This window comes from Anoplophora glabripennis, unplaced genomic scaffold (genome assembly GCF_000390285.2).
Source record: "Anoplophora glabripennis isolate ALB-LARVAE unplaced genomic scaffold, Agla_2.0 scaffold278, whole genome shotgun sequence".
Taxonomy (NCBI): domain Eukaryota; kingdom Metazoa; phylum Arthropoda; class Insecta; order Coleoptera; family Cerambycidae; genus Anoplophora; species Anoplophora glabripennis.
In genome coordinates this window covers 384,773-407,339 of record NW_019416472.1, presented here as the reverse complement: position 1 = coordinate 407,339, position 22,567 = coordinate 384,773, and the positions used below count along the sequence as shown (strand labels likewise).

At 31.7% G+C, this 22,567-nt stretch overlaps 1 protein-coding gene across 1 annotated transcript; it reads right to left on the bottom strand.

The window, feature by feature from the left end:
* Positions 1 to 37: 37 nt before the first annotated feature.
* On the bottom strand, positions 38 to 18,370 carry LOC108906616 (myrosinase 1). Its single transcript, XM_018709922.1, has 8 exons — positions 18,295 to 18,370; positions 12,132 to 12,398; positions 9,122 to 9,522; positions 7,295 to 7,389; positions 6,673 to 6,966; positions 2,840 to 2,977; positions 1,370 to 1,476; positions 38 to 1,101 (listed from the first exon to the last, which is right to left on the bottom strand). The coding sequence occupies exons 1-8, from the start codon at positions 18,336 to 18,338 to the stop codon at positions 918 to 920; spliced, it is 1,530 nt and encodes a 509-aa protein (XP_018565438.1). The 5' UTR covers positions 18,339 to 18,370; the 3' UTR covers positions 38 to 917.
* Between the last annotated feature and the right edge of the window lie 4,197 nt (positions 18,371 to 22,567).

The following is a 22,567-nucleotide window of genomic DNA, read 5'->3' as shown; positions in this document are numbered from 1 at the left end:
AGTTCGTTTGGGTCTTTTTTGAAAATAATTAAATGAATATTATTTTATATCACTATGTATTCATTATACCATACAGTGTGGTCCATTAAGAACCAGAATACTCCTTTAAAATTATTTGGGATCCGCAATTTGACTGAATTTTTTTCGATATACATTCATGGGATTCTAAATGTTCTTGTTGAACCTTACACAATGATTTTTGAAAAATTTAAAGATCAAGCATCACTTTAAACCATTTTAAACTTCGTTCATTTATAATACTAAATATTTTTTTATGTAGACCTTAAATTTTAAATTTATGAAATTTCCGTTTCAATTTAAAAATCCAGGAAGCTTAGGAAGACTTGGAGATGAAAGAGAAAGAAATCGCAGTTTTAAATTGATCAGCAGATTCTGTTATTTGCCAGTTCAGCAAATTGTTCGTTTTTAGAAAACTCCAGTCTTTTAAATTTTTAAATTCAAAAAATTAAAAGTGCATAAACAATTGTTCTGAATAATACCTAAGTAAATTATAAATTTATGAAATTTGAGATATTGGGGTTTTAAATGAATTTAAGCTAGGTAGCCATGTTTATAAGAAAACATATCTGAAGCCGTTTTGCGCAATAACCGCTTCTAAACAAATTCGCAGTAAGCTATGGACTACCAACTGGTTCATCGTAATTAGTTCAACAACTACATCTAAAAAGCTGCTATAAAGAAACTCATTCGAATTGTGCATCCTTAAAAGAATTTAGAAGTGTGCGCTGGTTCTTTATGAGTTACACTATATCTATAATTAATTACAAATGTTCACAAAGGTATTATTTTACGCAACTTATACTGAAAATAATAAATATTAGATATATAATATAATATGCAATATTTGTTCAAGTTAAGGTGGTGTGTTTTTGTTCCTTGCTCAATTATAAAGTAAGTTATAAGAACTGGAATACCACTAAAGTTCCCAGGAGGTATATCCAACACGCTGATATTTTGTTAGCCCAACTGGTAGGTATTTTTAAAGTTCTTGCCAAAGTACCATAGAAATCAGCCGATTTCTTGGGTGTTCTGGGCCTTTCAGGGTCGGTGAAATTTACTTGGTAAAGGCCAAAATGGTATCTGAAATATAACAACAGATAATAACATAATCAGCAAAACAAAAATGTTTAATTTTTAAGATTTATTCAGTACTACTCAAAGTAGTTCATCTAACAAGGTCTTATTTAGATAATTTTTGGATTGAGTATGATTTGTAAGGACAATGAATATTTTTTCAGCATAATTACATGTTCTTCCACAACAGAAATAATAATTTATAAACATTTAATTCTTTCACAGGACTTTTAGATATATTTCCTTATTTATGGTTTATATAGATTATGCTTACCCATATCCTCCCGTCCATTCAAAATTGTCCATTAAACTCCATGCAGTAAATCCAGTTACCTTCACCTCATCTTCATATATCGCATCTAACACCGAACTTAGATAACCCTGAAAATAAAACAATTTTCAACGGTATAACAAGCAATTATTTTTTATTACTTGTAACGATTGTAGTTTTTTAACCGTGATCTTAAGTCAATCTAAAAACTCTGATCGTTATATTTAATGGGTTTTTCTTTGGTTGTGGAGAATATCTATAATCATGGTATACCTATAATCTCTGAAGGCTGTTGCGAATGTAGAAGATACAAAGATATTGAAGATAAAAAAAGAGAGCGATACAAAAAGAAAAAGAGACTCAAGTATATCATGATTGCAGATACAGTGTCTGTGGGTTAGGAATATAGTATACTAAAGAACTATTAAATATGATAATGTAGAATTTGATCTGATTTTTGTATTTTATGGGTGGTTTTCTGGAGCTCATATGAAGTTGATTAAATCTGTTCAGTATTCGTCAAAAATAGCAATTTTAATATAATTAATTTTAGCCTTAGTTTAGTTTGCATTCAAAATAACCCGCTGTTTTGTTCGGTTTTTTATTATTTTGTGTTTAAAATTGCGCGATACTGACTTGCGACTAACACAGCTACATAGAGATGGAGTAAAGTTCGAGTCGTCCATTGTTAACGCTTAAACGCTAGTTTCACGAGTGCTGCTATTTAATACAATATCCTTTTGCCTTAATTAAAACTTAAGTGTGCCGCAATTTTGTTTTGCCCTGGTTCCATTGCCGGACTGGAGACTGAGGGCCCTCTGCTACAGTGAAGACCCAGGAAAATCTGAGGTAAGTCGCAAGCCCCGTACAAAATTTACCTTAAAAATACGTTACGTGCCCAGTTCCATTCAGCTGGAGTTATCAAAAGTAATTATAAAACACATTCAAAATCTATGAATATTCAATATATGCAATGAACCATTCCTATATGATACATTAACTATGCCCTAGGAGAAATCTATCTAATGCATAGTTTTTACTGCTTTTTTTAAGTTTAGTGGTGGCTATATCTTTTAAAAAAGGGTGATGGAGCATTTCCCTTGGCAGATTCGATGTTTGAGGGTGCAAATGGAACAGATAACTTTTTGTGCCCGTATTAATACAGGTTTTGAGAATATTGAACATGATCTTGTGAATTTTCAAAGTTTATTATAGGGCGTAATTTGTTAAAAATTAACAAGCTTTTGTGGAAAAACCTTTCCAAATTACATGCAAAGGAAAATTTCTTTATCTGCAAAGCCATCGACAATTTGCTTTACAAAGTATATTTTAATGTCTTATTTGGCTTCATTTTGGGGCTCTAGCAACTGTTTTTTACTAGCATTAAATATGGTTAACTATTGGTCAGTAACACATCTTCAAATTACTGTGTCCCATTTATGTCAAAAGAAATTAATTTGAGCACTAGCTTACCTTATAAAAATCAATTCTTATATCATCTTCTAATGTCGACCCATCATCTATTACACCATTTTCGGTAATAAATATTTCGGGATTACCATATGTATCTTTTATCCATTTCAGAGTTTTCCTAATTCCCCATGGAACAATCTGCAAATATAGGTACATTTATTTTGTAATGCGGTATAGGACTCAAAAATGTGTGTAGTGTTTTCTGGCTACCTAAATTAAACTTATGAACAAGGTGGGCTGGGCATAATTGACAGCTTTGATGGCCACCTAGATCGCCAGATATGAATATACTGGACTTCTTTATTTGTTCCTAATAATTTTAGTGTATGCTGAACCAGCTAAGAACTCGCAGGTTTTACAAAAACGAATGAAAGTAGGCTGCAAGTTAAAAATGGAATATTTTAGAGGATCCGTAATTCATTTTTAAAAAGATTGCATTGGCATGCAAGAAATATACATATTATTAATTTAATTTACTATCCGTTTCTTTTTCGTTTTCAATATCCTATACGAAACAAATTCATAGGAACTTTATTATTTCATCTCAAAGAGTACAACATTCAAAAGTGACAATAATGAGAATTTTTGGATATCTTCAAAAAGAGTTTAAATTTTTTTTTAATTAAATTAGTTTAGTGTGGGTAAAACTCAAGTTAATATTATAAATAAATTAGGGTAAAATTCACATTTATACTAAATTTCTCCAGAAAAACATATTGAAAATGATCTTAAAAATTTTGGTAGCATTTCATTAACCAAAGCAAAAATAATTATTTTCTATCTAAAATGACAGTCTTAGTCCTGTCGAATTAGAGTTTGAACGTAAAAAATTATTATTAGAAATGTTATTGCAGTTTAAGAAGGTGAAGGCTAAGGGACGCTAAGTTGGCAAATTGTAAATAAGTAGGAAATTTACGTGTTTTTCACTTTTTTACTGCCCATGAAATTCTAGACGACCTATCTGAAAATTAGTTATTTACACCATAAAGAAGGTAAGTATTATTTACCAGTCGAGGACGATTTTGCGTCCGAGTGGAGCGAGGGCTGGCAATAGAGCCCGAGGCTGGTAAATTATACTTAACTGCTGCGTGGTGTATAACATTTTATCTGCTCCTACCGTTCTTTATGGTTCATGAAATAAAGATTAGGTTTTATTTTTTGACATTTCTTAATCAATTCATTTTGACATTATTCGAAATCTTGCAGTCGCCTTGGTTGTTTGGATTTTGTCGTTTCTAAGGTGTTTATAAACAAAGCTACATAAAAGTTTTTTGCTGGTTTTGAATTATTTTCAAATAGTGCAGTAAATGCTGCCCGCGAATTTTTATTGCCCGAGAAGTTGACGAGCATATAGAAATTCCAAAGAATGATGTCAGAACAAAGATACTGGTGTGTTTCTGAAATGTCACTGCTAGCATATTTCATGGAGAAGTCAAGAACTTTAAAGTTACCGGCGAGTTTGTGGAGTGAATACTTAATGATTAAGTCAACTATTTTCATAGAGGAGAAGGTGGATATATCAAGCTGAGAGCATTTTTGAAACTTAAGAATGACGGTTATACACCTAAAAAGTCAAACGTTTTTACAAGAGAACAAGTCAACGATTTTCTCGTTCAGGCAACCGATACACATATTTGCTAATGAAGGTAGTGATGGTCTTAGGCATTGCATGAGCATGCCGTTCTGATGAGGTATGCAAACTTAGTTTGGACAACGTCAATTTAAAAAATATCGACGATTACATTATTGTAGTTACAATTCCAGATTCTAAAAATGGTATGTCACGTACGTTTACAATTACTTACTTCTCGCCTGAGTTCTGTTTCTCACCTAGAAATTCTCAAGAAATATATCAAGATTGGATTGGAAATTAAAACTGAAATTTCACGCTTTTTTATGCGTTATCAAGCAGGTTTAAAGTACTTAAAGTCCTATTTCACCAATTTGTTAAATGTAAAATAAAGGTCGAACGCGGAAAATTGCGCATTATTTTTGCAAAAACCCATGGATGTTGATGAAATTTATGGAAAAGACGATTAGTCCAATGACCACCATGTGCGCTAAAGACTGATTCGATCGACCGTGAAATAGTTGGTTCAGGTATTTGTTAATTAATTTCATTTTCTTGCAACTAATTGTTTAATTACTAAACGTTAATTTTAATACCGTAGATATAGGTTTTAATAGATTCACTTATTTGCAATTTGCCAAATTAGCGTCACTTCTTTCGCAAATGGGTCCTGATAATATTTCTTAATGTGTAATTTGCTATTGTGCTTCCATATTAGCAGAACCATTGGCAATAATTTTTAACATAATTCTATCTACAAATATTAAGAAAGTAAGTAAATGAAATTAGTCAGTACCGCTCTATTACCATCATTTGCAATTTTATAAAAGTTTTTGAATTTGCCAAACGTGACATTCTAAATAATTAATTAAAAAAATAGAATTAGTTCCAATCAGCATGGTTTTATAAAGGGCCGTTCAATATCTATCAATTTGGTATGTTCAACATAATGTATATCGGAGGTCATAGACAATCATGGTCAAGTGGATGTAATCTTTACTGATTTTTTCAAGGTCTATCGATAAACTTCCTCATAGTAATTTATTTCGTAAATTAAGTAACTGTGGGGCAGCAATCAGCTAAAACTTTTTAATTCATATTTCTGTCCGATTACAATATGTATCCTACAAGGGATTTGAGGTTTTATCTGTTTTACCTCAAGGTTCAGTATTGAACTTTACTCTCATTTATTCAACTTACCTGTTATACGGTGTAAAAATGTACTATATCTGGAAGATAAATTCCTCCTTAATATAAATAAATATTCAGTTATGTCTTACTCTCGGAAAAAATAAATTTTGAGGTTTCGGTATAATATCACTAAACTGATTCTAAAAAGACCTGAATATATGAAATAGAAGTTAGGATATTGTTCAGTTATATGGTCTCCAAATTGTATAAAATATATCGATGCAATAGAAAGAGTGGAAAATAGGTTATTGCAGTACCTAGCAGAAGAAGATCATGTAAGTATATTTTTCAATGGGTCATTCTCAAAATATACTTGTATTGCGATTTAAATTTAATTCACTAGCTTTGCCGTAATTTGCAGTCATTTATATTTTTGTTTAACATTTGATATGCCTCAAATTTGACATCGAATTTTACTATAGTATGTATATCTCTAAAGTCAAGATATCATTTTAACACTTTTTATTTACAGCTTAGAAATTATGATCTAGGTAAAGACGCCATTTACTTGTAATATCTCACTTTGTCCCAGCATCATATTTTTTTAAATTGATTATTGGCATTATTTAATTTCGTTTTTCGTTTGTTTCATTTTTGACAGTATATTAAATAGTTTTTTGTGTTGTTCTGTTGTTTTATCATTACTGTTATTTTTTTTTAATGTGTGTATCTTTGTAATTGGAACTTATTCCCCCTGTAGAGTAAGTTAAATAAATAAATAAATAAATTATAAGTGTTTTATTACAATGGCGCATAGTTATAAGTAATCATGAACTGAATTGGATATGCTATTGGTCATACCGATTTCGTAGAAGACCTCAAATTAAGTGTAAGTGTAAGAAATGTAATCTTAAGTGTCAACGTCAAATATTCCAGTAGTTCTCAATATGTTTCATTATTTGTTAATTAAGGTACCGATTTGACCTGTTCTTCATTTATTATTTTGCATCGTACGGTTTATTATCTTTAAAATATTATTTTCAAGTCTGTAAACACGATAATATGGACATTGAATATTTGAATGAATATATGGAGTAATCTACACAAGAGGTAATTAAGCAAAACTACATACTGGATTGCCGTTTGGACTCTTTTCCCAAGAAGGATCCTCTGTCGAAAGTACTCTAACATCCCTGTCATAACCGATATCATCAAAATCCTCTTCTTCTACGTCAGATGCAAGGCGAGTGTAATAGTGGTTGAAGCCCAGATAATCGAAAGTACCGTTTATAGTACTTATTTCGTCTTCAGTGAATTCGGGGAGACGGGATCTGGTAAAGTTTTCTTTTTCGCTTCTGAAACTGACACGATCTTTCACCACTTGCGGCCAGTCTCCGAGGAAGATTGGATTGGCGTAAAGACCAAACTTCAAAACAATTGAAATGTGAGTAATCGTGAACAAATTTTTATTAGAATTAGTTGTCATACTAATTTAAAACATGAAGTTAATGTTTAAAAATATTCTATATAAAATATTAAATTAGAAGTAGTAATAATATCAGTAGGTAACCATAACTTGAAAGTCAATAAAAATGAGGGAATAAATCCACAACTACTTGATGTAACTGACTAATATTCTTTTGTTTTTCAAAACTTCTAAGTTTGAAAACCAGTTATACATATAGTATGATATAGAATGCTTTTTCATTATTTAAATCATTTAATATTTTATTAATCTATGCTCGAATATCTACCTCAAAATGCATTTTTCTTTCTGCAGCTTCTGTATCGGCTGTACTATTGCTAGCTGGTTCAGCCCATTGACCATCAAAGACGATTGACATTTTGCCTAAAATGGAAACAGAAATCTTTAGACTTATGTTAAGATATTATTTGAAGTTGTTTATTTGTGCCATAGTTTTCATTTTTCTTTATCTATTAGGTATTTTGCTACCTGTGAACAAATTTAAAAAAATAAATAAGCCCTTGCGTCAAAAGGAAGGGGTTATTTTTATGAAAATAGTTTTGTCTAACAAAAGCAAACAAAACAAAATTCACATCACTATACAGGGTGTAAATAAATAAATGCGAAAAAATTGATTCGCTGTCGAAAAATAAGGTGGGTCTTTCATATTAAAAAAATACATTTGAAGATACAGAGGGTGCCAAGAAAGTAGTTTTTATTATTTTTTTTAAATACCAAGAATGTTTGAGAAATGAAATTAATAAGACGTTTTCTGCTATCGAGAAGGCGCTCAGTTAACAGGGGTAGAAAAAGCCATCCTTAAGACTTGTTTCATACGTAACTTTTTTCTTCAGATAGCCTGATTCATTTTAAACAAAAAAAGGTTGTAATTCTTCGTAAAATTAACGACTTTTGAGCAAAAAAATAGAAAAGTGTAAAAAGAAGATGTAATTCCTTAACAATATTTTTTTTTTGTTTTCTTGTCGGACTGGCGTCTTAACCCGGTACTTTTGTCGGACTCAACTACTTTTCGTTCTAAGATACATTATTCCATCATGTATTACTTTTGTCCGACATGCATGTATGAGGAAATATAATCTTATTATTTTGACATTTTTGGGGTGTCGGACTACTCGTACGGTACATGATTTTTATCGGACAAGTTGACCACAGTTTGTTTCACAAATTACTTAGGCAATTTAAGTAAAATGGAGCTTACATGTATAATAACATAACATAATGACGCTATTTTGATAATTTAGAGATGGTGGACAAATGGGAACGCGGCATGATTTTTCTCGGACAAATATTTTTTTAATTGTTTTGTCATAGAAACTGACCATTCTGATAAAAAAAGAGAATTGCATGTATCGGATTGTAGCATAGCGTCAAAACGACAATTCCCGGAATGGCTTGTTCAAAAACGCGGCGACGCCGAAAATTTTCAAAGAGTTTGTCAGATTCGTTATAAAGAAGGCACTCGCAAAGTTTGGCACTTGCTTGTATAACTAAAACGCAATGAGTGACTACTACTGGTGACTATATCATTGGCATAGGGTAGAAATTTTATCGAACTGTAATTTATAACATTCAACATTCATTATAATTAGTTTAATAATTTATAATAGCTTGTTTTTTCACATATTTAATAAAATTATTGAACTAATTAATAACAATTAAGTTGCCATTACAAAATGTTTTTTGGCACTTATTTGTTTTTACCTTGTATATCGCGCACTTCAAAATGTTGTTAACATTTCGAAAACTATCTGTTTTCGTCTTCTGAACTACTAACGATTTTTCGTTCTCTGACAGTTCCAATTTGTTGCTTTTGCCTGTTTTTGTAGTTAGGTTAGGTCGATAATGTTTAATCTATTATTTACTTACTTCACCTTTTAGAATTTGTATCTAAGGAGGACCGAATTTCACAGAATTTACAGAACAAATTTAATATTAGAATTTTAATATTAATTTTAGACCACTAATACTTTACAGATTTCATTGTCAAAGAACACCCCACAATAATGCTTTCCAAAATTTAAAAAACTGCATTTAGAGCATACCTTGTGAATGCAATGAACATTATGTTGGAGAGCGATTACTGCGTTTTACTTACCTTTTAGATCTGGAAAATCATTTTTGTACATATGATACACTTCAGCATGCGACTTCACTATGATGTACGGACATATGTAATCGGCGATACCGTTACTGGATATTCTTGGGGCCAAGGATCCCACGCCATAACCGGCTCTACAAACTTGTTTTGGCTCGTTGAAAGTAGCCCAATACTGAACTCCGACCAAATTTTCAATCATGACTCGAGCATATTCCTTAAAATATGTTACCATGTTTGGGTTGGTCCAACCACCAATTTCTTGTAGCGGTTGAGGAAGATCCCAATGGTAGAGGGTCACTACGGGTTCAATATTCCTAGCTTTAAGTTCCTTCACCAAGTTTTGATAGTAGAGTAATCCTTTTGCATTGATCTCGTTGGCAAAACCAGTTGGCAAAACTCTGCAAATATTATCGTGGTACAAATCTTATATTAAACTTCAACGCATATATTCTCGTATGCAAATATTGCCCTAGTGTTTTTTAGATACATGGTACTGAAATTTTCAGAAAATGTTATTGTCTTTAAATATTTTTAAATTGTTGAATGGAAAGTTTGTGTGCCCTTTATGCTCGTATGGGAATGGCATTCAATGGGAAATAATTAACAATAGTTGAGCAATATCCTTGCTATGTGTTGTTTCAATTTATTATTATTTTTATTATTAATATTATTATCATTTTTATTATTCTTTTTTTGCAGCTTTCTCTGGTGTATCCTCCTGATGGACGAGCTAAAACTAATACCAGAAGTTAATTTTTTATTTAAAAAGGATGGTGTTATACTACACGTATAAAAAGTAACTGCTTTTTGTGAAATGGTATAAATATTCTGATCGAAATAAATTTTAGAGGGATGTAATAAATATCCCTGAATTAGTGTGGTGTGATATCTGTAGTTAAAATAATAAGCGGTATGATTTGTTTCCAATTCGTTCTATTGCCAGTTCTAGACATACGTATTTTTTCTTTTCTTATTAGCACCTATTCTTAAATACTTTGCATATATCTCGGAAAATAAGTGCATTTATCATTTGCCATCGTTTTGTCCTTGAAAATATGTGGGGGACTCTATCGGAGGCTTTAAGAGATTTAATTGTAAGTAAATAGTATCGACAGGATTCCTACAATTAAAAGCAAGAGATCACTGGTTTAAACTTGGCTACAGATTGGTGGTAGTAGATCTGTCTGGAATAAAACCGTGTTGTGATTATGTTATGAGTTTAGGAGAAATTCATAATTCTTTCAACAAATTTGAGGCAAATGGGCATCCAACTGGTTTACCAACAACTGCCGAGATCTGTTTATCGCCTTTTTTAATATAGCATTTGTGATAGGTACCATCTAGTCAGACGGGAGAGATGAAGTAGCTAGAAAAAATTGAAATATAAAATATAAAATCTTAGCTATAGCGCGTATTTCAATACAGAAGCCGGAAAACCGTCAGGTCCAGGAGCCAAATCTGCACTATTTGGATCAAATGAGCAGATAGTTTTAAATGGAATTATTTGCCGTAAATGTTATTTTATTCTATTCAAATGTATATACTTTCGTCAAACCATGTGAAATATTTGCTGTAATCTATAATTTTTCTTAGAATTTATATTATTTGTAAGGATATATAATTTAATTCAAATCTTTTGTAGTTTTGAAATTTATTATCTCGGACTTTATCTACAATATCTCTTACAGTTCATCATAAACTGCACACATATTTGTTTCAAAACTACCAGTTCCTTAAAATACATATGTATATTTAAAATTTAGTATTAATGTAATGAATGAATGTAATGTAATGAATAATTCTATTCAAGACAAATGTAGCATATTATAAACAAACTTATGTTTTCTTGAAAGAAAATTGTAGCAGGTCACAGAATGGCGTAGGTGGGAAGTAGCACGATAGATGGAGCCACTTACGATCTATGTATACACATCTCCTTGTGACTAACGACATGAAAGCGGCTGGATCATTCTAAAGCCATAATGATGAGGATCACTAATAAGTTCCAAACCCAAGCCCAAACCGACCTGTCTGGTTGGTTAAACTTACCAACGATCCTAGCTCTTGTTTGTAGGTGTTGTGAGTTTTTAAAAAACAATATATTTTTTATTATTGAGAAATATTTACATCCAAATATATTCTTAAAATAATTATATACAATCAATAATTTGACCAAAACTATTCAATTTTGTATTAAACAAACAATACATTAATCTACAATACAAAACATGTTTTTATAAAATCTATGTAGAGCATAAAATTAAGATCGAATAGAATTCTTTTAACTGTAAGTATCAAAAATTTATTTTAAATGCTGCCTATTTTTTAAAGTAAGGTATTATATTTCTGGGTAGAATAGTTATTTAAAGCATTTAAATAAATAAGTAGTTTTCTTGAAAGAAGATATTTTTTTGCGTAAATATAAACGTGCGATACCTTAAAATCAAATGTACATTTGAAGCAAGAAATTATATTTTGGGTGTACACGAATGTATTGGAAGGCTGCTGCACATCAGTCTTATCAAAATTTGCAGTTTGAACATGCTCCTGTCTAAATATGCAAATGCTGGAATGTTAGAAGGAAGGGCACTTCGGTAAATACGTATGGAAAATTGGTGGCTAAAACTTCTGCACATTTCATTCCACAAGTACCCTATGACGTTACGAATCAACGGAGATTTTAGACTAAACAAAATTTCTAGTATATTTGAAAACGGGCTTTTGATCTAGTTTTTTCGCTATTGATTTTCATAATTCAAATAAAACATTTTCAGAGAAAAACTTATAAATAATTATACTGTAACAATCTGTTTCTAGAAACTAGAGGCTTTTGACCTTTGGTTCTTCAAGCCGTTTCGGTCTAAAATTACCTAAAGAACAAATTTTTGGAATTATGGACAAATATTTAGAAAGCATCATGTATTTAATGTTGCTCCTAGTTTCTCGTTAACAGCTGTCTATTACTTTAGTGTATGTAATTTCCATATTTTGTTTTCTAATACTATACCTAGACCAAGAAACAGAAAACCGATAATGGGTCAGGTTAAGTCCTGCGATAAGTTCAACGTCTTCCTTGTATTTGTGATAGGAATCGCAGGCAACGTCAGCGGTATCATTGTTGGTTATGCTCGAAGGGTCAGTGTGTACCATGCGATCCCATATATTTTCTCCTTTTCCATCTTCGTTCCAAGCCCCTTCCACTTGATAGGCGGCTGTGGCTACTCCAAACATGAACCCATCTGGGAACGTTTTGTTGTTTTCAGCTTGGGCAAAGCTATAAAAATTAACAAACTATTAAAATCTAATTATAATATATAATAAGTTATTTCTATTTTTATATGGAAATAACAAAAATTATGAAATACAATTTTTGTGAAAATAGGTTAGGATATTTGAATAGACTACATTCAATTCAAAGGTGTTAGAAGTAAAAGGGCATCAGTAATGCTTTTTGCTAATTTCAAATAAGAACAATTTTTCTTAAATTCATAATAATTCATAATCCTTAAATTCTTAGATTCAGGAGGGGGTCGAACTGACAAGATAATAGGTACTTAAGGTATAAAAAAAGAGAGACCCACTTTGCCCTTAAAGGTCTGAATTGGTAAATAAGAGAAGAACAAAACTTCCGAACCCAAAATGGGCAAGATCGAAGTAAAATTGTTGAAATCATTGACCAAGGCAGTTCTCCTTGGGTTTCCACACCGTGCGATCTATTTAGAGTCTAGGGTAGAGTCTAGAGTCTAGTTTATTAATGTATAATCTTGATTCCAACTTCTGTCATGTATCCGCGATTCCTGGAATCTAGGAAGCCACGTTACCGCGTGCAAAATAGGCATTTATATTGTTTCTTTGAATCTGATGTATTATATTTGTATTGTGAGATTCAATTTTATACATTGTTATTAAAAAACTTGCTTAAGAAGTTCTGATACTTTTCTGGATTAAACGCTACGTAAGCAAATGAACAGTAATGATTGCAAAAACGTACAACATTTCTAACATATAAATTACCCCTTTACCTACTGCATATGTGATACCTAAATATAATGTCAAAATATACATCTCAGCATGTGTTATACGTTAACTAATATATATTTATAGCTAATATGAGTGGTGTGTGTAGGTCTTCACTTGTCTGCTATTGTTTTCTATATCGTGCAAACAATAAACACGTTTTAACCTGTTTTTACTGCATATGTGATACCTAAAGATAATGTCAAAATATACATCTCAGCATATACGTCAACTAATTTATAGCTATTATGAGTGGTGTGTAAAGGTCTTCACTTGTCTACTATTGTTTTTTATATCGTGCAAACAATAAACACGTTTTAACCTGTTTTTACGTATTCAAATAAAGTACGTTTTTATGCTGTAGTGCTAATAAAATTTCCTGCGGCTATGTGTTTAATGAAATATTATTAACTATAAATTTTTTTTTTGAGTTGATTAAAAATTAATTATGTTTGTAGAATGTAAAAATTGTAAGAAGTTTGTTTACAAAGTTCCTGGCAAAAAAATTATCTCCGAAGAAGAAGCAAGATTATACGGGGTGGTCCGAACTTTATGCAGGAAATTTAGAGGGCTAATAGATCTCCTTAAAATAGTTTGCCTTATAAACATAGGTCTAGAACGGCATCGTTTTAGAAATACAGGGTGTTGAAGTTGTAAAAAAAATAGATTTTTTGTTTATATCTCCGGAATCTATTAACCGATCTCAATAAAATTTGGTACAGATAATCTATGACAGTAGGCCTTACATTCCTTAAAATATGAGCTCTGAAGGTTCAGCAAGTGGTGTACAACTGGACAGGGGTCATCCTCTTTTTATAAAAACACCTACGCCACTATATTTTTACAAATTATTGTACGGATTTATATTCTAAATACATAAAAAAGGTAACTTGAATTTTTTCATTAAGATTCCCGTTCTCAAGTTATTCATACCAATACAATCCGCTTGTGGCAGACACTTCAAACCATAATATTACAAGAATATTTATGTTTATGCTTAAAAGTAAGTGCAATTTGTAAGTAGATCAACAAAATTCTTTCCACATCACCTGTGAGGTACTGTTTCTAGTGTGTTTTAGTTTCCCCTGGAGGCCTAATCCACTATCATTACAAATAAGAACAATTTAAATCAAAATAATAATAAAAATATGTACATTGACCAAACAACAACAAGTATACAAAAAACAAAATTAACGTTACGTATTTACAAAAATTGTTCAAAATTCGAACCAACCACATCGATACATTTTGACATCTTCTATTAATGGAACCAATTGAAGCTAATATCATGTGGTGGTTTTCTTTTCATTCATTACACCCGTCTTCTATTCTGTACAGATACTCTTGTATCTATTGGAGTAGAGTAAACCTTACTTTTCAGATAGGTAACCCTAAACATAGAAGTCCAGGGGATTTAGATCTGGCGATATGGCTGGACTCTCTGCACCATTATGGTTGACATTTGTATTTGCTCTTCTACCTATCCATCGCTCCATATAATTTTCATTATAGCCATTCTTGTATTATTCTCCTAAAATGCGCAGGAGCATCATCCATTTGTATCCAGCTATTTTGTGGTATAGTTAATGGAACATTCTCTAATAATTCAAATAGATGGTTTCCTAGAAAGTTTAGAAATGACTGGGAATTTAGATTGGGTGGCAAGAAGAAAGATCCACAAACTTTATAGCGAATTATTCCGAGCTACACTTTCACAGAAAATTCGTGTTGAAAAGAATTTCATGAGGATTTTCTTGAGACCAAATATTGTGAAAATTTACTACCCATCGTCCTGCGAACGTATCGGTATTGCGAGAATTTTCGCGAGACCAGGTGCGCAAATTATGTGTTGTATTTATACCATTCCGTGTAAAAGTTGCCTCATGCGTCCACAAAATAGAAAAAGAAAATGTATTGTCTGCTGCGTTTTGAATTAAAGTCAAGTTACAAAATTCTAATCTTGTTTCATGATCTCCCTCATGTAGTGCCTGAGTGTACTGGTAATGAAACGGGTGTATCATTTCTCGATTAAGTGTGCGCCAAACGAAAGAATTTGATACATTTTGTTCAGTAGCTATACGGCGAACACTTAAACTATGATTATCTAATACAGCATCAACTACATTTTCCTCATCGTTAACATTGTAACGTTGTTCACGTTCATTAGTGTTACTATTGGTGGTACCTGTTCAACAGATTTACAAGGTTGACAACTATTAGGAAACCGTCTTCGATATTCGCGGTTAGCCGCTCTACTACTTCCATCACAGAAACCATAAATATACACAATATCTGTATATTTCGAAGCACCAAAGTACACCATTTTTGCATATTTATAACAATAATAACAGCTACTGTCAAATCGAAACGTAAGACATGCATTTTGTCTTTCATGGCACTCTAGAAAACAATGTAGTATTTCGATGTCTATTGATATGAACAGATTAATTTTCAGTGGAAGCATAAGAATTTAAATAGGTTTTTCTGGAAAACCGTTGCAGATATCGTAAAGAAAAAAGTATATCTTTTTTATGTAGAAATCGTTAGGGATTTCGATTTTCGAAAAGAGAATTATGAATTTAACAAATAAAAAAATTACAGATTTTGAACTTTTGCTTGCCTCCCGTAGGGACGCTCCTGAACACAATGTGTCAATTTGGTTTAGATAAAGTAATTCCTCGTAATAAATGGTACCTCTGAATAAAATTTTATCAATTTATTTCCAAGCATTTTCGAGATATTGTAATAAAATTGCTTTTAATTGTCCCCCTTGAAGAGGCGTAGCGCCACAGGGGGGGGGGCGTTTTCGGCACACCGGAAATGAAACACCCTGTATATTATAACACATGCTGAGATGTACCTATATTTTAACATTAACTTGAGTATCACATATGCAGTAGGTAAAGAGGTAATGATAATGCACATTATGTTTCTATTAATTGTTTAAGTTTGTAGTAGAAAAAATAAGGTTTTCATTTTATTACTTATAAAGCGCCTTCGGAATTTTAATGAGCTTTGTTGTAGTAAAAGTACGTAATCTAAAGAGTATCTAGAATCTTTTTGGTTGGTGTAAGTATGTTAGAACTTAGAAAAAAAAATTAACAATTATTTTTCATTTTTTTTAGACCAAAAAACTATAATATTCTCTAAAATATTCCTCAAAGATTCGCATATTTTTATCTGTTGTAATTTTTTAGAAAAACTAATTTGAAATATAATAATCTCTGCACGTTATCTCAAAAGTAGTTTGACTGGCGCTAAAATAGTATGTATGATGTTTTCATTGTAAGCTAATATCAAAACTACTATTATTTTACACATTAGTCATGGGGGCCATATCAACATGCTTATCCGGTTAGACCCTTTAAAATTGCTATGCTAATAATTTTTTTTAGCTTATGATTGTATTTAGTAGGTATTAGGTATTCTTATATATATTTATTTAATTATTGAATATTGGAATGGATATACTCGGAATATTGAAATTCTTTTCTTGGAAACGCCAATACACTTATCCAATATTAAGTGACGTCGAAGTTCTAGGATTCTTAGTGACGGCATCTCGCAACATTTTCGCCACATTTTTGCTTAAGTCATTACTTCAAGTTTTATCAGCTTATCTTACACATCGATTTAAATATATACTTTTTCAAACTTTAACATTTTGTATTTAGAAAACGAAACGTTCTTCAACCTATATTTATATGAACATACGTAAATTGATAATTTAACGGGAAAGGTGAATGATTATTGTATTTAACTTAACTGCGCAACTGAGCTGTTCAATAACAAAATGGGGTAGTGGATGAAAGGAGTGAGACATTGACAGGATGCGCAGTAGTATACGTCTTATCTATCTCTTCTTACATCTACGATTTTATTATAATAATATAAGTGGAAAGAGAATAAATAAGTACGTCAAATAATATTTGAATTTTTTTTCGTGTAATATAAATACCTACCGCGATGTAGATAGTAATAAAATTTTGTATAATTATGAAGTAACTTGTTACGTCTGAAGTACATAATTGATATACAATTAACTGATAAAAAGAATATTTCTCATGTGCATCATTCCACTTCATTTAACAATTTTTAGCATAACTAGAAAATCATGTGATTTATAATTACAATTCCTACCGATAGCCTAGCTCAGTGCATACATAAACTATAGATATAAAAACTTTATTATTAAATGATAATTGTAGCGGTGTGATTTTACACAATCTTTTGCTAAGCCATTGCAATAACATTTTATTAAAGGAATTATGAAAGAAAATCTAATTGCATCCTTAATACGAGATGTCCTGACAACAAAAGTATATACTCCAAGAAAGGTACTTTGATCAAGTATGGCAAGTCCCTAATTTGGGCATTTTTCTGTGTATTTGAGCGATGTGTATGAGTAAAATTGTCTACGTGATATTTTCTATGTGCTTAAAATCACACTAATTTTGGTATTAGCTGCCAGAGTTTATTGTTATCGCTGACACAGTCACATGGTTTGATTGGTACATACTTAACAATTATAAAATTTTTGCTCAGACTTTTTGTTCCAATGAAATTGACTTGAATTTAATTTATGTTTTTAAAACCACAAAAACAATTTTCTTCAAATAAAAACTAGCCTATATTTTTTTAATTAGAAACATATTGCAAGTTACCTATCTCAAACAAAGGCGCTTTTTCTACTATAAAATATGAGTAGTTTTCGCTACCATATTGTTATTTTTTTTAATGTCGATAAATACATTAGGTACAGGTACATATATGGATACAAATATTTTTTTAATTTCAACTTGAACATTGCAACTATTAAGTTATATTATTATATTTTGGCCTCGGGATTTTCTGGTACCATTTGCCCTGCTTTCTAAATTTTACATGCTATCCTAATTAATTTATGACATGTCTAAGTATAGCATACTTGCTATTATTCTTTGTACCTACCCTTTAAACAAAAAAAATTATATTTTACTCTTTAGTTTTACAGAGTAAAGCAGTAAACATATAGACGAAGTTGAAATGGCTACTATTAGATTTTCACAAAATCCATTTTTATATAGATATAGACAGTAAACACATGTTCATGCTATAACAGAACTGAATTGTTGTATCCTTCCTGAATTAATAAAACAACTTTTATATCTTACCTTGCTAAAGCTATGAAGCAGCAGCACAATAGAAACCTTGTCATATTAAGATGATTTTGATAACTGGCTCCAAAGATTCCTGTAATCGTTTTTTACAATTTGAGTATTTCATAAACAGCAAATAGCGCAAGATAATTCTAATGACATATTATCTGAATATATACTTGAAAACCTTGACTACTGCCCCTTAAGATACTACTTTTTACTTAACTCTGAAATAATGCGAGATAACGTTAACTACTTATTAGTAATTATTTCATTTTAAATATCTTTTGTGGTTATGCCTTTATATAAAAAACGCTATATTGACTGTAGTGGCAAGTGAGTTATACTTGTGTACAATTTAAATAATAATAGTCATACTCATATTGTCTATTGACTACCTACATACAAAGTATATATACACGTCAAATCACAATGGAAGAACTGTTATTAAACCTTTGGTGGTCTCAAGAAAAGAACAACAAAAAATGCGATTTTTGATCAACATTTTTGTTATATTCAATTCCTTTTCAGTAAATTTCTTTTTACTTTTTTAAATCTTGAGGTCTCATTCTTAGTTAATATTTTTCTAGTTATGGGTGTATTTGCAAGCTTGAAGTAAATGTAGGCGTTAATTAATAATACTTATCATTCAATATATTTTAAATTTCCCGCACCGTAACGTCTGCTTTTACAAATAACATAACCTCACACTGTTATTGTTGGGGACCGTCTAGCCGGATGTCATGTCCAATAGATTTCGATCGGCCGAGGTAAGCATTACGGACGCAGGCTAGAACTTGAATGGGTGACCTAAGGCAGGCTAGGGGACGTGGTTGTGGCAGCCTACCAGAGACCTAGGTCGCTCAACACCTTCCGCCTGCGTGTGGTCCCCGATAAAATGGTAATGAGAATAGAGCAATAAATTTCTGTAACTCAAGACCATACATTAAAAATTGTACGAGATTTACCACCAAGCAACCCGTGTAGTAATAAGATGGTTTGAAGAAAAGTTCTCGAGTAATGAAGGAGGGTGTACAAGAGGCCTAATAAGGCCTAAGTGCCGGTGGAAAAGTGCCGTAGAGAAAGACCTCGATTCGATGCCGGTTTAGCGTAATGGCAACAATGCATTGCTCTGCGATTATAGACTTTAATCAAGTGACATTTAGAGAGGTTAGAAATTTCAAAATATGAAATATGTAAATGAGCTGTAAAAATAAGATAAATGTGACTTTTACAAGATTTAGCACAGGTATAAAAAGTGGAATTTACGCACAGTTGACTTGCAGATGTGTTTTAATAGGAAATCCCATGTTCGGTAAATTTAATTGTACCTACCTACTAGATTGTATAGTTCAATTTAAAATTGATTGATTCTAAATCAACTTGGGTTACCTATACGAAAGATCTAGTAATGCGTTTGCCTTCAAAAAACATTCTATAAAATTTTAGCAAAGAAACACTATATGTCTGAAAAATATCTAAGAATTGTTTTGAAGAATTTTCAAATATACAACGTGTTAATGATAAGTTCAAAAAAATTAAAGGGGTGAAAATGGGGCAAAAACAGAGTTAACTGATGTCACAAACTTGTATTGGATGTTTAAGGTCATAGAGAAAAAAGCTAATTAAACATGTTTAAACACAACTGTTTTGGAACTGCTGAAATACATGTATCGCGGCGAGTACTGTAACACTTTTTTATGAGTTTGTAGGTTTCTTATGATGCCGGTGTATTCGAAAGTCAGTTTGTAATACATTGTTGTAGTGATTGCTGAGTAGCTATATTTAATTGCCGTATTTCCAAGTTTACTTTTGAAAACGGCGCATTTATTTAGCAATCGCGAATGTTATGATATGCTCATAATTTATGGCGAAGCAAACGAAAATGCCCACAGAGCTTGTCAAGTGTACCGTGCAAGATATCCTGAACGACGTGCCCTCGCACCACGAACATTTGTTGCTGTAGTGCAAAGAGTTTCTAGAACCTGAAAAACAAAAACAAAACTGAAACAAACCCAAAACTCTTGTTTCCATCAAGCGGGCTACATTTTGTTCGAGTTTTGTTTTTGTTTTCGGTCCTTTTCCACTGGTTGTCGCGAGGAAGTCAGAACATATTTTTCCAATAACCAACCAACATGTTTAGAGAAGATTTTTTTATTCTTAGTTTTAGGTTTATACTGAAGTCCTTGAAAAAAAGTAAGTGTCTACAGAGTGTCCCACCTCGAACTCCATCGATGGATATCTGGGAAACCGCTGGAAGGATTTTTTTGGAATTGTGATGGTGTGATACGGACCGTGGGGCCCAGCAAGTTAAAATATTTTGAAGGTCATCGTACTTCCGGTTATACAGGAAGACGATACTAACTTTCTTATTTTAAATGGAACCCTCTGTATATTATTGCATTTTTGGAAACATCATCCATTTTTAAGTTGAAAACATATGGCACACTCCATACTTAGGATTGACCGTTTCCGAGATATTTCGATTTTTAAACAAAAATTGACGCAGACTGTCAGCAAAATTTAGTTTTCCCGGTTTATTTTTTTGTGCAAATTGGACATTTTGTAGAGGAAGACCTACTTTATCGAATTTGCCATGAAAATTTTCCAGTTTTTATACAGGGTGGTCAAATTTTTTTTATCGAATATGAAGTTCAGAATTATGTGGAAAATTCGAAATTTTTAAATGGAAACCCCAAACTTTTTTTGCAATAATATACAGGGGGTTCCATTTCAAATAAGAAAGTTAGTATCAACTTCCGGTATAACCGGAAATACGATGACCTTGAAAATATTTTAGCTTGGTAGGCTAAACAGACTTGAGTTTCAAAACACGTCGAAACCTTTTGATGTGACCGCTTTCGAGCGGGACCCGAAAAACAAAACTCCAACTGTCGCAAAACACGCCAGTCTTCAAAAAGTTTGCGAAAAGTTACAGTTTTGTTTTATTCGACAGAAGTTGTGTTTTGTTTTTGTTTTGTCCGCTTAGTGGAAAAACCGCCTTTTTGAAGCGGGACCCGAAAAACAAAACTGCAACAGTCGCAAAACACGCCAGTCTTCAAAAAGTTTGCGAAAAGTTACAGTTCTGTTTTATTCGACACAAGTTTGTGTTTTGTTTTTGTTTTGTCCGTTTAGTAGAAAACCGCCTTTACAGTTCTGTTTTATGCGACACAAGTTTGTGTTTTGTTTTTGTTTTGTCCGTTTAATGAAAAACCGCCTTTAGACACCGGTGAAGTACAACCCAGTGGGGTTGGCGCAACGGCTCTCTGGGCCCGTGCGCAAAGTACATAAAAGGCCTGCTCTCTCTTCCAGAAATTCCAATAAATTAAAAATAAACGTCTAACGTACTGTAATAACTTTATTTCGATAAAAATAAAAAACAATAAAAATAAATAAAAACCATATAAATAAAAGTAAAACTCCATTCTATCACAAATAAAAATAAAACTCCATCCTATCACAGTGAAAATCAAAATAATTGTACTTTTAAAGACAAAAGCAAAAGTAAGACACGCAAAATAACCATAACATTTGGTTACGTTAGTTTAATATTTAGAACAAGAAAATACATATTTGACCATGATTTGACATTCTATCAGTTGTGGTAATTCCATGATACCTAACCAAAAGATGATACGGTGTGAGAAATTATTATTAACTTAAACAAAACATTTTTTTAAACACAGATCAATTATTAAAATTGCACTTTCCGGGCCTTAATAATAGAAAACGTATTAACTAGTTTTTGAATATTAATTTTTGAGGCTTTTGGTTTCTCTATTTCCAAATCTCTACCAGTGGCGGTTCGTGACATTGAGAATAGGCGATGCATATTAATTGATTGGTTAAAAAGAAAACAAAACGCCGCAGGCGAAAATTTTTTAATTTTCAAGGTCAAACGACTTTAAATGAATCTGGAAATTTTTAGTTGCATTTGTAATATTACCGAAAAACTGACATTCGCCAGAAGGATTTTCATTTAGATTTTATAAAAAATAGAAACACAATTAAACACGGCATATATACATACAGGAAAGGCATACAGGCATATAGAAAAGTTTTTTTAAATAAACACTTATACTCCGAATACCATTCATTCTGAAACATCCGAACGTACACTTTGTCTTTTGACTTCCCCCTTTTTTCAACATCCAATAAAAATACATACTGGATCATACATACTAAACATTTTTACAATTATTGATACAAAACTAATATTAACAAGGAACCGTTATAATCGTGCACTGGGCGACGTATCGTATAAACTGTTTAAAGTAAAGGCAGACGA